Here is a 14,093-nt window from a genome sequence, read left to right as displayed (position 1 = left end):
TATGAAGTGCACTGATTGAACAAAATCACCCAGAAACTGATTACGTGGTCTGCAGACTGCAGTGATTTCATTAAACTTGTGTCAGAACCACTGTTGCTACAAACATGTGACAGAGTCCCCAAAATTCAATCCCTGCACCTGGTGGCAAGTGCTGCCTGAAACTCCTGGATCTGCCACATCATTTTGTTGTAAACTTGGCCCTCGCAGTAGCTCTGGGATATGTCAGGGTCTCTTCAGTGGCAACAGACAACTACATTTGAACAGCTGAATGCCACCTCTGTTTTGTCCTGTGCAGAATCCTCCATGTACTCCAAAAGAACTTTTCTTCTTCTTCTTTCCCAACTGGACAAATAAGATGACCCTTATCACTGACCACTAGTGCAGCGCTCTTCAAAGTATTGCAAAGGCTGGTTTCGAATTGGAATGTCACAAGCTCTGACTTTCTGCTTAACTCGGTTCACTTGTTTTTTTCTTACACGCATAATGCTCTTCATTTTACTGACCAAAATAATGTCTCTGAAATTGCCTTTAAAATGAAGATTGAATTCACAAATGTGTTTGTACAGCATACGGGGCAAGAATGTACTGAAGCTCTAAGGAGCTAACACAACAGAGATAAACTATTGCCATAATTAAGGACATATTCTTTGTTCCTCCTTATCTCAGCAGCTGAAGGAATATGGCCTTGATCTTAAAGGTGTCGGCAGTCTGCAGCTCTCACTCATATCAGTGACATTTCTAAGTGAACAGTACTTCCAAAATGGGGAATGCCTGTGCAACAAAATATGGATGCTGGAAAATGTAGATAAACCTTTGAAAATAAGTTGGGTAGAGGGGGTTGGTAGAAAACCTACTTGTATTCTGTTTTATTTGCACAGCATTTTTAACAAGTAAAATATTTTGAATGCTACATCTTGAAATAATATCTAGAATTCGATGGGTTAATATGTTGTTCTAGTCTCTGTGCTCTTCCTCTTTGGATGTTTGTGATAGAGCACTGTCCGTGCTTATGCTTGGTACTGGCAATTTTTGAAACATCACCTCACTTGTATTTATACAAGACACTGTTATTGCTAGACACGATGGTAAAACTCAGATCTGGTATAGTATGCAGTTGGGTTGCGCCCCAAAACAAGCTAAAGACCAAACATGAGTCTAAGAGTTTGCCCTCGCTCACATGGGATGTGTAGCTGTGCCAAGCCTTTCTCACGTCTCTCTTAATTGTCTCTCAGTGCTGGTGCTACTAAGTGTGTGTGTGTGTATGCTTAGGAATGTAGCCAATACTGAAGCTACTCCCTTCTCCCACTTGACAGCTCCCTATTTGTGCTGATGAGAGGACTTGTAACCATTGCAAGCCAGTCTTGCCATTTGGTTTACTAAACTTAGTGCAGAGAGTAGAGTATTCCCTTTACACCCTAGCTGGAGCATATCATTACAGATTATAGTTGTTAAGGACTTCCTAAGATGGTCAGTATCTTCTTGTCTGATTCCTTGTTTCGATATATGATCACAACTTCACAGCCTGATTGTGAACAAAATAAATTAGGGATGGATTAAGTCATGATGCAGAATGTCGGGAATATCAATATCACAGAAACTGTCATAATACTAGTAGCTTTTGACAATCTACTCTTAAGATTAAGGTGGCAAAAATAAACATAGAATTCAAATATTTTAAACTTATGCCTGGTCTGTTTGAAGGTATACAGAGCTGACTAGGAATCGCTCAGGCGCGATGAATCATTTGCTACTGGATAGCCAGGCTCTGGTAGCCGCAATCTGAAGCGCTCGTGTCTTTTTGTTTCTCTCGGCTCTTGTCAGCAATAATTGTGTTTACGGCAGGGGAGTGCCCAGGTTTTGTTCACGGTTCACTGGGCTGCTGCTACTCATCTCTTCTCAAGGACTCTAAGTCTTAATTCACCAGTGTTTGTAAAGATTAAAAGCATGACTACTATTCAGTGACATCCCAATTAAACAATAATGACTAGATGTAGGTATTTCATAGAGACTAATAAAAGGCTGGAAGGAACTGATGGCACAAGATCCTGCAGAGAAATTTTTATTGCAATTATGAGCTAAAAAAAACAAAAAAAAAAACAAAAACAACAACAAAAAAGAAAAAACAGGGAAAAATAGAGAAAGGAGTCTTCTAATGCATTATGCAATGTTATTGGCATGGGAATGCCAGCGCAAGCCCTGAAAATAATTTTAAGTCTCGAAAGCCAGTCAGATTGTTTCAATCATCTTTCAACTTCCTAGCCAGTTTAAAAAGTGAGCCTGAAACATTTTATGCTTTTGCTGAGTTGAGCTAGCAGCTAGTCTTTCCAGACATATTCTGCCACCAATCTATATTTATGGGCTTATGTTATTTTTCTATTACACACGTCCCTTTTCCTTCTACAGTTAAAGCTCATTTCCATGTATTTTTAACGCAAACATACATTGTTTTTCTCACTAAAGTTCAACTAAAAAAAAATTCCTCTGCTGGTAGAGGAAAGTCAAATTTACAGCATTTTGAAGGCCATTCCAAGCAAGTATGCGGGAATATAAGAATAAATTAAAGCGGGCAGAACATTGCAGGCTGGAACTTTTGGTTCTTAAGTTCTTTCATGCCTTTCTCAGGTTGCTACAATAAATTGGTTAATTTTTGTTCTCAGTATGTATGTAGAAACGCAGGGTAGAAAAGAATCTACTCAGATCATCTGTCACCATGCTCTAACTAGCTTCATGTGTATTTACAAGTTGAGTTTAATCTGTTCTAACTGATACTTGTCTATTTACTTAAAAAGAGAAGTTTAAGGAGTTTCTACAGCATGCTGTGCTTAATGACGCTTCTTCTACTGCTTTATGACCCTTATAATAAGGAAGCTTTTTCTGCTGTCTAGTTTAAATTTTCTTTGCTGCAAATTGAACCAAATTCTTCTTGTCTTTCCAGTAGTAAACACTGAGAAGAACTGATCAACTTCCTCCAAGTAACAATATTTCTAACCTGGAAAAATGACTCTCTCTTTTCTCCTTTTCTACTCTCAAGAGAATTTGACTCCTTTAACCTAAGTAATGTGTCTTAATGTGTGGTACTTAAAATTGGATGTGGTACTCCAGATGAGGTCTCAGCAAATTAATTGCCTTGATGTCCTACAGATGTCATTTCTCTTAGTATGTGCTGGAGTTTGCCTTTTTCCCAGTGCTACTCCATGGTCAATTTCTGTGCAGACTGTGAGCTGCTGTAACCCTCAGATTCTTTTAGGCAGTCCCGCTGCTTTGTCAGATGCTTCTAATCGTGTATTTGACTTTGCTTTTTTTCCTTCTCCATTTAGTTATTGCACTTACATTTATTAAATTTTATCTTGTTCGTTTCAGACCAACTCTCTAGTTATAAAGTTCGCTCTGATTCCAGATTCTCCCCTCCAAAATATCTGTGACTCATCTTGGGTTCTGAGTCCTATATAGAGTCTGGAAGTGTATGCTTTTCCCCTATCCGAGTAATTAACAGTAATCTTAAATAAAATCTACTCTGGGGAAGACTACTACAGTGCCCTAGTTCCAATGGCTTCTCAAACCAGCAGTGGTAGCCTTCCACACATTTATACGACCCTTTAATATGTTTCTATCTCATGTTCTTATATCTTTTCCTTAATAAACTGCTTATCTTTTCACTATGTCAGAATATTTTCCTGCTTAGTCTGTAATGCCATATCTTCCAGAAATCTTTAGTTCTGTACTTTTTTACTCTTTAGATTACTAAGGAATAAAAAGGCCTCTCCACAGGCCCTTGGGATAGTAATCAAAGAAATAAAATTACTTAATTACTAAAGTTTTCTGAAATCCCTTGCTTTTGTTATTTCTAGTACTTTTTTTACATAGTGAACTTCATGGTTTTGTGATCGCTTTTATTTGAAACACTTTCACTTCTAGATTTACAGCTACTTTCACCATATTATTTAAAACCAGATCTTAACACAGCTCTTCCCCTAGTAACCTTCTCTGCTCTCTGAGAGAGAAAAATATTTCCATCTCATGCCAATGACTTGCATATCCTACATAATACGCATTTGGGCTATGGAGCATGAAATAGCAGCCATGAGAATATGTCACAGCTCCAACTCCATCTCTTTGCGTAGTGTAACGATGGGCAACCAAATATATTTCAGGAAAGAATATTGCAAAATTAGCAATAGTGATTACACTTCCATTTTTCGCTACCTACCTAGATACGGCATAATCTAGCAGCAGTTCTTTATTCCTCCTACCACTTCTGCTGAGGTACGTAACTTCAACTACTGTAACAGTAGACAAGATTGTTCCCCTTCCTCAGCCTAGATGTATAAATGCTATTGGATAAAGGACTTGCAAGAGTCTTAATGTTCTATCTAACTTGGCAAAACTAAAACTAGAGTTCGTATCTTCATACTATTTGAAATGCACTTTTAGGTAGTAGCTTGTGAACTGAAACAACCCATACCAAAATTAAGCAACTTTTAAGCAAGATAATTGCATTTATATGTGGGTTTTTACTGGTATGAGTCAGCCAGAAATGACAGCTGTAGTCATTGTAGTTATACCACTTCAATATTGAAGACTGCATCAGCACACAGACTGCTCAGTTATTACCCAAAAGACACTGTTTTTCTCCAGGCTCTAAGTTCCAAGGGCTTTTTCCTTCAAGCTAACAACACTATATAAAAAAGTAAGTATTTTTAGCATAGGGACTGATGACCAGCGGTATTTGTACAGTGTTCTAATACTCAAAAAATACATGGGGAATAAAAGTCCATTGTATATTTCACATAACAAATACAAAAGCAAAACCTTTATCTGCGAATAGAATGAAAAGAACACAATCTGAAATAAAAATAGCCTTTGTACCTCAAGTGCTGTGGCCTTTCCATAACTTTTTACTGCTATAGGTAGCTTTGGGGCATATTAGTGCATCTGGTAGGTCTCACTGGCACGTGGATTTTGTTGTGTGACATTAAATAATGTGTTACACCTCAAAGATACGTAAGTGAAGGCTGCTACACTCTAATTTGCATGCTATTCAAACTAAGAAAGCGCTCAGACTTGCTCTTTATGAGTGACAGATTCATATAGATGTATTACGCATAGCTAGTGATAATTTTATAGTTGGTATTAATCTTTCTCTCCCTGGTGGTTATGCTCATTATTCACCATCGACACTGGTGGTCAGGAATTTTCTGACAAGATGATCTTTGTAATAAATGAATGTACTATCCAAACTAAAGCTTTCTCTGGGATGGCATCAGTTTGACAAAACTCTTGTGATCCAAGTTTTCTAAGGTCAAACAAGGCAGCAAAAGGGACTTTAAGGCATTATGGCCCAGTTCCTGGACGTAAAAGCTACTTACGAAAGCAATCCTCTGACCAAAAGCCACGAGACTGACACAGTGTCCCTCAGCCAACTGAGGGAGAGAGACCTCCCAGCAGGCCTCCGGATGGGAGATAATGGTGGCTTGTCAGAAGTTCTTTTTCCTGCCAGCTCTAGGCAGGGATACGATTGGGCTTGGTGGGCATCTAACCACCAGAGGGACCAAAGCATATTACCTGAGTGGCCTCTGATGGCCTGCATCTTCCTAGACCTAGGGGAGTCAGAAAATCTATCTCCTTTCCACCAGCACAAGATATCAGCAGTAAGGGCTGTAGTCAGATAACCCAACGGGTACATGGGGCTCAGAAGGCCCAGTATGGCCACGTACAGTGATATCACTGTTCAGCGATAGCCAGGCACAGATTTGAATCTAGACTCCCCTTTTCGAGAGTGAAAGCCTTGGCATCCAGTTCTGCTGGCTATTCTGTGCCTGTTTTTTTTCCTTATTGAGGGGAGAAAAAAAACAAAAACAAAAGCCCCCTGGGACTCCTAATGCTTGTAGATAGCACAGACTTTAAAAAAAAATTGGAAAAATAGATGGGTTAGCAAAAGCTCCAGCTAAGGTGATCCTCTCTCCTTTTCCAGCTCTTAACATTACACTTCATTGGAGTGTATTACTGTATTTAGATTTCTTCATTAGAAATGAAATGAGGTAGCATGCATATGACATTTACAGTCATAACTGTCTTGATTTCATGGCCTGAGACCAGCAGTATCGTAACAGCTTCCACCAGTAAAGGCCTGCTCTGCCGTCCTTGTGTCTGTATTTTTTTAGTCAGACATAGCTGGGAGATGTATTTCTTCCTATGTGAATGAGAAGCCAGCTTCTCTTCCTAACTGTACACACCTTTCCCCTTCTGCTTATTTCAGTAGCAATTGTAGACACAACAGATAGCTATGGAACAGAGTAGTGTTAGCCTTGGAATTCAGGCGTTTTAGTTTTCTTGTAACAAAGTTTAGCTTTTGGGGAGGAGAACAAGCCAGCCAGATATCCAGGGAGCCTTTACAAAACATGTACCTCAGCTTAAGAATTGCTGAAAAAGGCCATGTGTTCCAATCACATGCATAATTTGGTGAAGGAAGAGAAGTCATTTTCAAAGACTTATTCATTAAATGGGTTAGTATGACGGCTGAACCTCAAAAGGCTACACACAGTACAGTACACACATAAGCCAAACTTACCATATATCTTAAGTACTGCAACTATTTAAGTTTGTCAAGGAAAGGTGAAATCAAGCTATGGCTGTAAGTGAGAAGGAAATAAACTAAAAAAGCTGGGAAGCTGGGAATAAAGGGGAACCTGGATCAAAGAAGGTAGGAAAAAGTTAAACCAAGGAACTGAAAACACTCTTATAAAGCCAGCAGGAATGTGTTCTGTTATCAAACGAAGCAAGAGCCAGAGACGTGCTACAGAACCCCAGTCTTCAGGACAGACATAAGAGACTTGTTCTCCAAAAAAAGATGCAGAATATTATTAACATGAAGCAATTTACCAGGTCAAGATGCAAGCAATTCTAAGCCCTTTATAACCTCCGTCATATTCCTTCCTCCATGATTTCTATTTAGGACTCTTGCAGACACATCTGCCATTATGTTTTCCCTTATTTCCCTTGCTGTTCTCATCTGCCTATGGGCTGTCATATCAACTAGCAATTTATATTCTATTTGGTCCAAAACCCATCTCTAGTACAAATGAACAAATTTCACATTGCAATCAATAAGTCTTGACCTCAATGTCAGTGAGAGTTGCACTCGCTGTCACCAAAGCTGAACTCAGCAATTCATTTGTACCGTGTAGATCTTTATTAGCTCCTTCCCCGGTTCTCTTTCATTTTCATATCAAAAATCGGTAAATTATTTGTTTTCTACAAATCCTTTTGTTTATTTGCGGTTTAGGATAGGCGGTAGAAACTGGAGCAGATCAAAATTTGCCTCTATTTACCGGGTCAAACAAAGATCAGACAAGGCACTGACTCTGTAGTTGATTTGTCCCATCCTTCTGTACTAAGTGTTTTCAGTCCTACTCTTTGTTTTTTTTCTATGCCAACATTTTATAACATACCAAAGTCTTTGTAATACTTTGCATATATAATTATACAAGCGAACAACCCCCTCTGCTTTCATTACCACTGCTGTCTCCGAGACAGTGAGCTGAGCTATGATTTGACCTAGGAAAATAACAAAATAACAAAACCAAAGGCAAAAGAGTTGTCTCCTGGGGTTTTCCTAGCTTTTAGCTCATCATAAACATTTTGTTTGGTTTTACTGACTGTGTCTAAAACAGATTTCACCAGGGTCAGCAGCATGAAACGAAGAAACAATATTTATTAAGAAGGAAGATTGTACAGCTACTTCTCTGTAAAAATGCTGTTTCTCACGGCTCCCACAGAAGAAGGAAAGCAAACATGAAACAACGATGAGATAAAGAGAGGAGAAAAAATAAAAGTGCTTATTAATATACCTTTCTCTCTGATAATGCCTTGTTTAGGCTGACTGAGTTACTATAAGATAAAATAACCCTCACATACTTGCATAAGGACCAAAATATTTTACTGCGAGAGCTGCTGAACACTTGAGAGTCTACAATACAAAAACAGATCTGTTTGCCTCAAATGAAGATAAAGAATAATTAGAAGAATGATACTTTTAAAAAAAAAAGTTTAAGTACAGAAAGATTTCTGAAAAATCAGATTTTTTTTCTTCAGCTTCTAACACTGCAGCCTGGGTAATTGTATCAAAAGTTTTTGTCCAGGGACAGTGAGGGGCATTTTCAAAATAACATTTATGTAAGGAAAGGCTTTTACTTCTCTTTTTCTTTAACAACTATTTTCCATACAGGATATTCAACATTTTTGCAGGAAGCTGGGGGTTTTTTCCTCATGAGATTGATTTGAAATCAATTTATGCACCACATGAAGAAAAGAGTTAAGAGTAGGGAGAGATGCATGAAAAATTTTTGATATATTGAGGTAAAGCTTAAGGCTTAAGGCTACCTAACAGCAAAGGGTCAGGAGCAGATTTCAAGCACTCTGATTCAGCACTGTATTAATAAAGCCACAAATGCATTATCTGTCAATCTGTGAGTCTCACTATCTTGCCTCTGAGAATACAGCTTCTGTTGTATTAAAAGAATAAAAATTTGAGGTTTGTTTTGTGGAACTAGCTGTGAAAGAAAGTTCAAAATGGGTATTATGTGCTGCATAAAGGCAGTAACTGGAATCATTTACATTCCATTATGGATCTGCCACTCTACAATTTGGAAAAAAAAAGTGAAAAAAGTCTCAGAATTTTAGACCCCAGGCAATGAAAGAAAGAATGAAATAAGACTCTCCAGTATTGTGATGGAAACATACAAAACATGTCATCAGGACTTTCTTTGCTTTCTTTCCTATTTTAGTGCAGTAAAAGTTCACCATTGATTCACAGCCATAAAAAGCAGAAACTGACCTTTACTGCTCTTTCTTTGGTAATGAGAGCTGAGTATCTCCTATGTTTGGATAATACTTAGAATTGAAGGTCTAAGAAAGAACCATTATATAGTGAAGAAAAAAATAAAAATAATGATAACTGCTTTGAACCAGCTTCCGTAGTATCCTCCCTCTTGTTTTTTCTCTTTCCTCACCTTGGGATTTGTAATTCTGATTCTCTGTTTGTTGTCACTGGATTTTTCCTCATACCACTCAGTGTTTTGCATCCACCTAGAAAACAACTACGTTTGTTGCTACTTTCAAGGTTTTAAAATCTGTTTTCTGTTTCTTTTGGGAAATAATGTGAAGACCTTTCTGGCCTGTTTGGGATACTTGAACTGTGTCAAGCATATCTTGCAAGATATGGGCTGTTGTTAGTGCGCTCCTTCCATGTGTATAAGACCCAGGCATCCTTACTTTGCCTGAACCAAATGAGGGGGTTCGTTTTCAGTAAGAGAGAATAAGTTTCCTTTGGGTTTCACACACTGAGTGAAGACATCTCAAAACTCTTCCTTTCTTGAAATTAATACACCATCTAGATATATCAAAATGTAGTTCCATACAGGTGAATAATTCCATCAAATTCAGTGAGCCTACTCGCATATGCAAAATCTAGCTCTCATTTACGTGCTTGGAAGATTGGGCCCATTAAGTGATTTGTCAAACTAGTCTACACACCTTATTGACCTACACTTAATAGAAGGGAATCCTTAACATGAAACCTCCTCACACCATGTTGGCATTTGATACAAAAAGGCAGACTATTCAGCAAGCAAATGGGCTGTAGAACATTATGTTAGCTGTTGTGTGGTTCTTCAAGATTACTCACAAGGGACTAGCCATTTCTGTGGCCATCTATGTGTCTCCTAATTACCACAACTCCATGGGCATTTGCGATACATTTATTTGCTAGCTGTGCCTAAGTAGCTGCCCTCCACATCTAGTATGTGAAGACAGAGATTAGTAATCACAGTGTAATGAGAGTGCTTATTTTGTCTGACCTATAAATAACTCAAGAAATAATTTCATCTTTCACCTTAAGAAGCACAAAAATCGATGGGGAGAGGGAGCCCCCAAACAAGTAAAAATTAACCTACTAACCAAAAATCCAACGCTACACTCTTGCAGCAACTTTTACAAAATACATTCTTTTTTAGTCGAGGACAAGCAAAATTTTATTGCTTGCTCTCAGTAAGTTTATGTGCTTTTAACCTAGCTCCATTTTCTTTTCAAAGATATAATTAAAAGCATATTTCTAAGAAGCTCAGGCATAACACTGTATAGAGCACTGTAAGAATGTCCTCATTAAGAAAATGCTGCTGATCATACCATTTTCCTCACAGTACTCCGTTCCTTTCATGTGCAGTCAAAATACCTCTCTTCTAAGGAAAACTATGAATTAGTATCTCCATATGCTCCTGAAAAAATGATCTCCAGTTACTGCAAGGAGGAGAATGACTGCAGAAAGGGGACTACTAATGCAAATAGCTTTATCTGTGCCTTCACCATATGACAACTTGTCACTTCAATAGAAAAACATTGTCATTTTGTTACCAACCTGGAGTACGGCAGTACTATTAAGTCAAAGGTAATTTGATTATTGAAATATTAACTCAAAAATTTCAAGCTTCTGACTTCTTCACAGGTTTTACTGACTTGATGACTGCTATTGCTGTCCATTTTAAATCTAGAACTTAATTTGGACAGGCTACATTTTCAAATCCACATTAGAGATGCCAAAATGTGGCTTCATTTAGTCATACGAGAGATTAACTGTAGCTCCCATATCCCAACAAAAATAAAAAAACTGTTTTTATTGTACGATTTCATCTTCTAAGTGGAAAAAAAGACACATGAATACATTGTTTGCATACGCATAGAGAAGAATACCCAAGAAAAACAGGCCTGTAACCAAGCTACCTTTTGAATACCTCTTATCTCTCATAATTTTTGGATGATCAGAATTGCTTAGTTTTAGTACTAAAACTGGATGTCTTTTTGACATTTTGGATAGTTTTAAGTTTGGTTTCAATCTGAATGTTAATTTCAACTGGAAATTTGGATTATTAAATTATTTGGAAATGCAACGTATTTCCCAAATTATGCTTCTAGGGAACTGTGCCAAATATTGCCTTAATGGCCACCTTGACATCTAGCAGCATGGCGCTAACAACATACCTTTCAGTCACCAGTGCCCTGGCTGCGATGGCTCTGTATCTTTCCAAAAAAGCCCCCAGATTTGACGAGGGACTGTGAAGACTGCACTTCTTGTGGTTCAGCAAATGTCTTTCTTTCCTGTACATTTCACTGGTGAAGTAAGTGTCATTTTGGAAAGTTCCCAGGCATGCCTCCTCAGTATCTGTAGGGAACTATGTCCAGGGAGGGTACATTTCACCGTGGGGAATGCACAGCTGACATTCCTCTGTCCAGATTCATGGTTTTCTGCCACTATTTTTCAGTCAGTTAACTCCTAAACTAGTGCATATATGATGCCTCCCTATTGTAAATTTACACACACCTTGATGTCAGTAGAGTTGCTTTTTGCAGTTCTTAGCTTCCCACCAGATGCAGTCTAAGGACCTCAGAGTCTGCAGGAGCCTCAGGTGGCCTGATCAGGGTGTTCAGGGCCATTTTTACCACTGCAGTGCTCTAAAACACCTTCCCGTCACTGCCCGAAGCTAAACTTCTCCACAGCCACCCTTCCACAGAGCACCTGCTGCCTCTGAACGCACTGGGTGGTGTCAGCAAAGCAATGGAGGTGGCCGAGGCCAACAGTGTTTGCCCCACGCGTGCTTTGCTGTTGTCGTCGTTGTTGCTACAGCTCTGCGACAACTCCAGGCTTCCTGCCAGGCCGAATCACCTCCCTGGGCGGAGCGGTCGAGCGGACGCCCCCCGCTCAACGCCTCGAAGCGGGCGGGGTCGCCTCAGCGCAGCGAGGGCGGCGCGCGCGAGGCGGGCGCGGCCGTTGGAACCCTAACGGTCGCCGAAGTCCTAAGGCCGCCACGAGGCCCGGTGGGGGGGTGGGGGTGGGGGAGCAGCGCGAGGCACCTCGCTCCCCCCTCCCCTTCCCTCCCCGCCACGTGCTCGCGCGGGCCTGACAACCTCACTTCCGGCCAGGCGGCTGGGTAAGGGGCGGGGCGGGGAGCGGGGACTGCGCGTGCGCCGCGCGGCCGCACACTGGCGAGGCGGCGGTTCTGGGTAGCGCGCGAGCGCGCGCGCGCGGCTCTCCCCTTCTCCCCCCCCCACCGCCGCGCTCCCACCCAGCCCCGCCCCGCCCGGGCGCGCGGCGGCGGCGGCGGCGGCTGCGCGCGCGCGCTGGGAGCGAAGTCCGAGCCGCGTCCGCGGGGCAGCGCGGCCCTCGGCGCCTGCCCGGGCCCCGCGGCGGGGTTTCGCCCGCCCCTTTTCTTCTTCCTCCTCCTTCCCCTCCGCCTCCCGCTGCGGGCGCCGGGAGCTGGCGGCGGTGGCGGGCGGGCGGGTGAGGAGCCGCGGGGCGGGGGCCGCGGCCGGCATGTGAACCGGGGCAGTCCGCTCCCCGCCCCGCCCCGCCCCCACGCGCACCCTCCGGCAGCCGTTGGGCAACGGTCGCCGCCGGCCGCGCGCCCGCCCGCCCGCCCGGGGGGCTCCTTCGTGGGCAGCCGCCTGCGCCCCGTGCCGCGGGCCCGGCGGGGCGCCGCTCGCCATGAAGAAGTTTTCTCGGATGCCCAAGTCCGACGGGAGCGGTGGCGGCGGTGGCGGCGGCGGCGGGGGAGGGACGGTGTGCGGCGGCTCCGGCGGCGGCTCTGGCGGCGTCGCCCTGGGCAAGGTGTTCGCCGTGGGACGGTACCAGGTCACCGCCGAGGAGCTGCTGGCCGAAGGTGAGGGGCCGGGGGCGCCGGGCGCGGCTGCGGGAGGCTCAGCCCCCGCCCGCGCCTGCCCGCCGCCGGCTCGCCCTTTCGGGCCCTAAATAGCTACTGGCCGCGCTAAGCCGCTTTAAGGGGTTTTTGTCCGTCGTTGTCGTCCCTGGCGGTGGCCGGTGCGCGGGGCTCCTTAGGCGGCTCGCGGAGTTGCCCGGCGTGTCGGCCCGCGTCAGGCAACCCCGGAGCGCGGCGTGGGGCTGCTGACCCGGCGGGGCGTGAGAGACGCTGTGCCCGGCCACCCCGGCCTGAGAACGGGGACTTCCAGCCCTGCGGAGGGCTTTGGCCGCTAAAAAACGTGAACTCCATTTTCTTTCTTTCCTTTTCTTTTTTTTTTCTTTTTTTTTTTTCTCTTGGAACCTAGCAGATTTGGGTCACGAGTGAGCTTGGCGTGCTCACAACTTTTGCTGTAAATAACAATCCGTTGAAGCGTGCGTAAGACTTCTGATTCCTATCCTCGATGCGCTTTGTGGTGTTGGGCCTTCATTTGGTCTTACTCCTTAACAGGAGTTAAGGTAGTTGTAGAATTGCTTAGTCTTTGTTAGCTGTACAGCTTCAGCAGAGCCTGTGTCATGGGGTGTCCTGGTGACGGGTGTATTTGGGTTTTCCGGGGGAGGGAGGGGTGACAGCGTCGGGCTGATCTCCCCGAGTTAGTGGCAGCAGACATTGCTTAATTCACTTCCTAGGTCACTGAACACAGGGCCGGTCCTGTATGTTTGGTAGACATTGAATTTTGTAGGAGCACTGCAGTGTACTTTAGATGTTGTAGCTAAAATAATTTAGCTTTGTCATATATATGTTTTTGTGAGTTACTCGGATGAATTTATGCCTAAGTGTATGGTAAACTTATACTGCTTATGTGTATTCCCTGATGAAAATTTAGTTCCCATCAGCAGCTTTAACAGGTACATATAGACACAGTTAATATTAAAAAAGGAAAACGAAAGGATGGTACTTCATCTTCCATTGCTATCTTGAAGAGGCTTACGGAATAAAGTAAAACTGATGCTTAATATTTAGGATGGAGGATTTTGGCTTTGACTTCTGAAAGCTTGGTGTAAGGCAGCCCCGGGTAAGCAGCTGACTACGTGAGTAGTCCTTGTGCCTTTAAAGTCACTGTGATCTGACAGAAGCGTCTTTTCTCTGCAGGGCTGGTTAGAGGGTAAAGGCTTCTGGATAAGTTATGAAAATAGGCATCCGAACAAGCAGACGGGATAACACAAAAAACCCTACATGTAGTAGAAAACAGGAAAATTGCATATTGCTTTATTTGGGTTAGTGTATTATTAAAAGGGGTTTTTCATGAAATGCTGTATGAAGAATTATTATTGATGCCTTTTTTTGTTC

At 42.6% G+C, this 14,093-nt stretch overlaps 1 protein-coding gene across 2 annotated transcripts in view; it reads left to right on the top strand.

Moving 5' to 3' along the window:
• Positions 1-12,463: 12,463 nt before the first annotated feature.
• BMP2K (BMP2 inducible kinase) overlaps positions 12,464-14,093 on the top strand; it is a 68,232-nt gene continuing 66,602 nt past the window's right edge. For both annotated transcript variants that reach the window (XM_062574352.1, XM_062574351.1), the window contains exon 1: positions 12,464-12,707. In XM_062574352.1, coding sequence (XP_062430336.1) covers positions 12,533-12,707 — 175 coding nt within the window. In that variant the 5' untranslated portion in view covers positions 12,464-12,532. The remainder of the gene's footprint in view (positions 12,708-14,093) is intronic.

Source organism: Rhea pennata, chromosome 4 (genome assembly GCF_028389875.1).
Source record: "Rhea pennata isolate bPtePen1 chromosome 4, bPtePen1.pri, whole genome shotgun sequence".
Taxonomy (NCBI): Eukaryota; Metazoa; Chordata; class Aves; order Rheiformes; family Rheidae; genus Rhea; species Rhea pennata.
The sequence above is the reverse complement of the archived record's forward strand: the minus strand, read 5'-3'. Positions and strand labels throughout refer to the sequence as shown.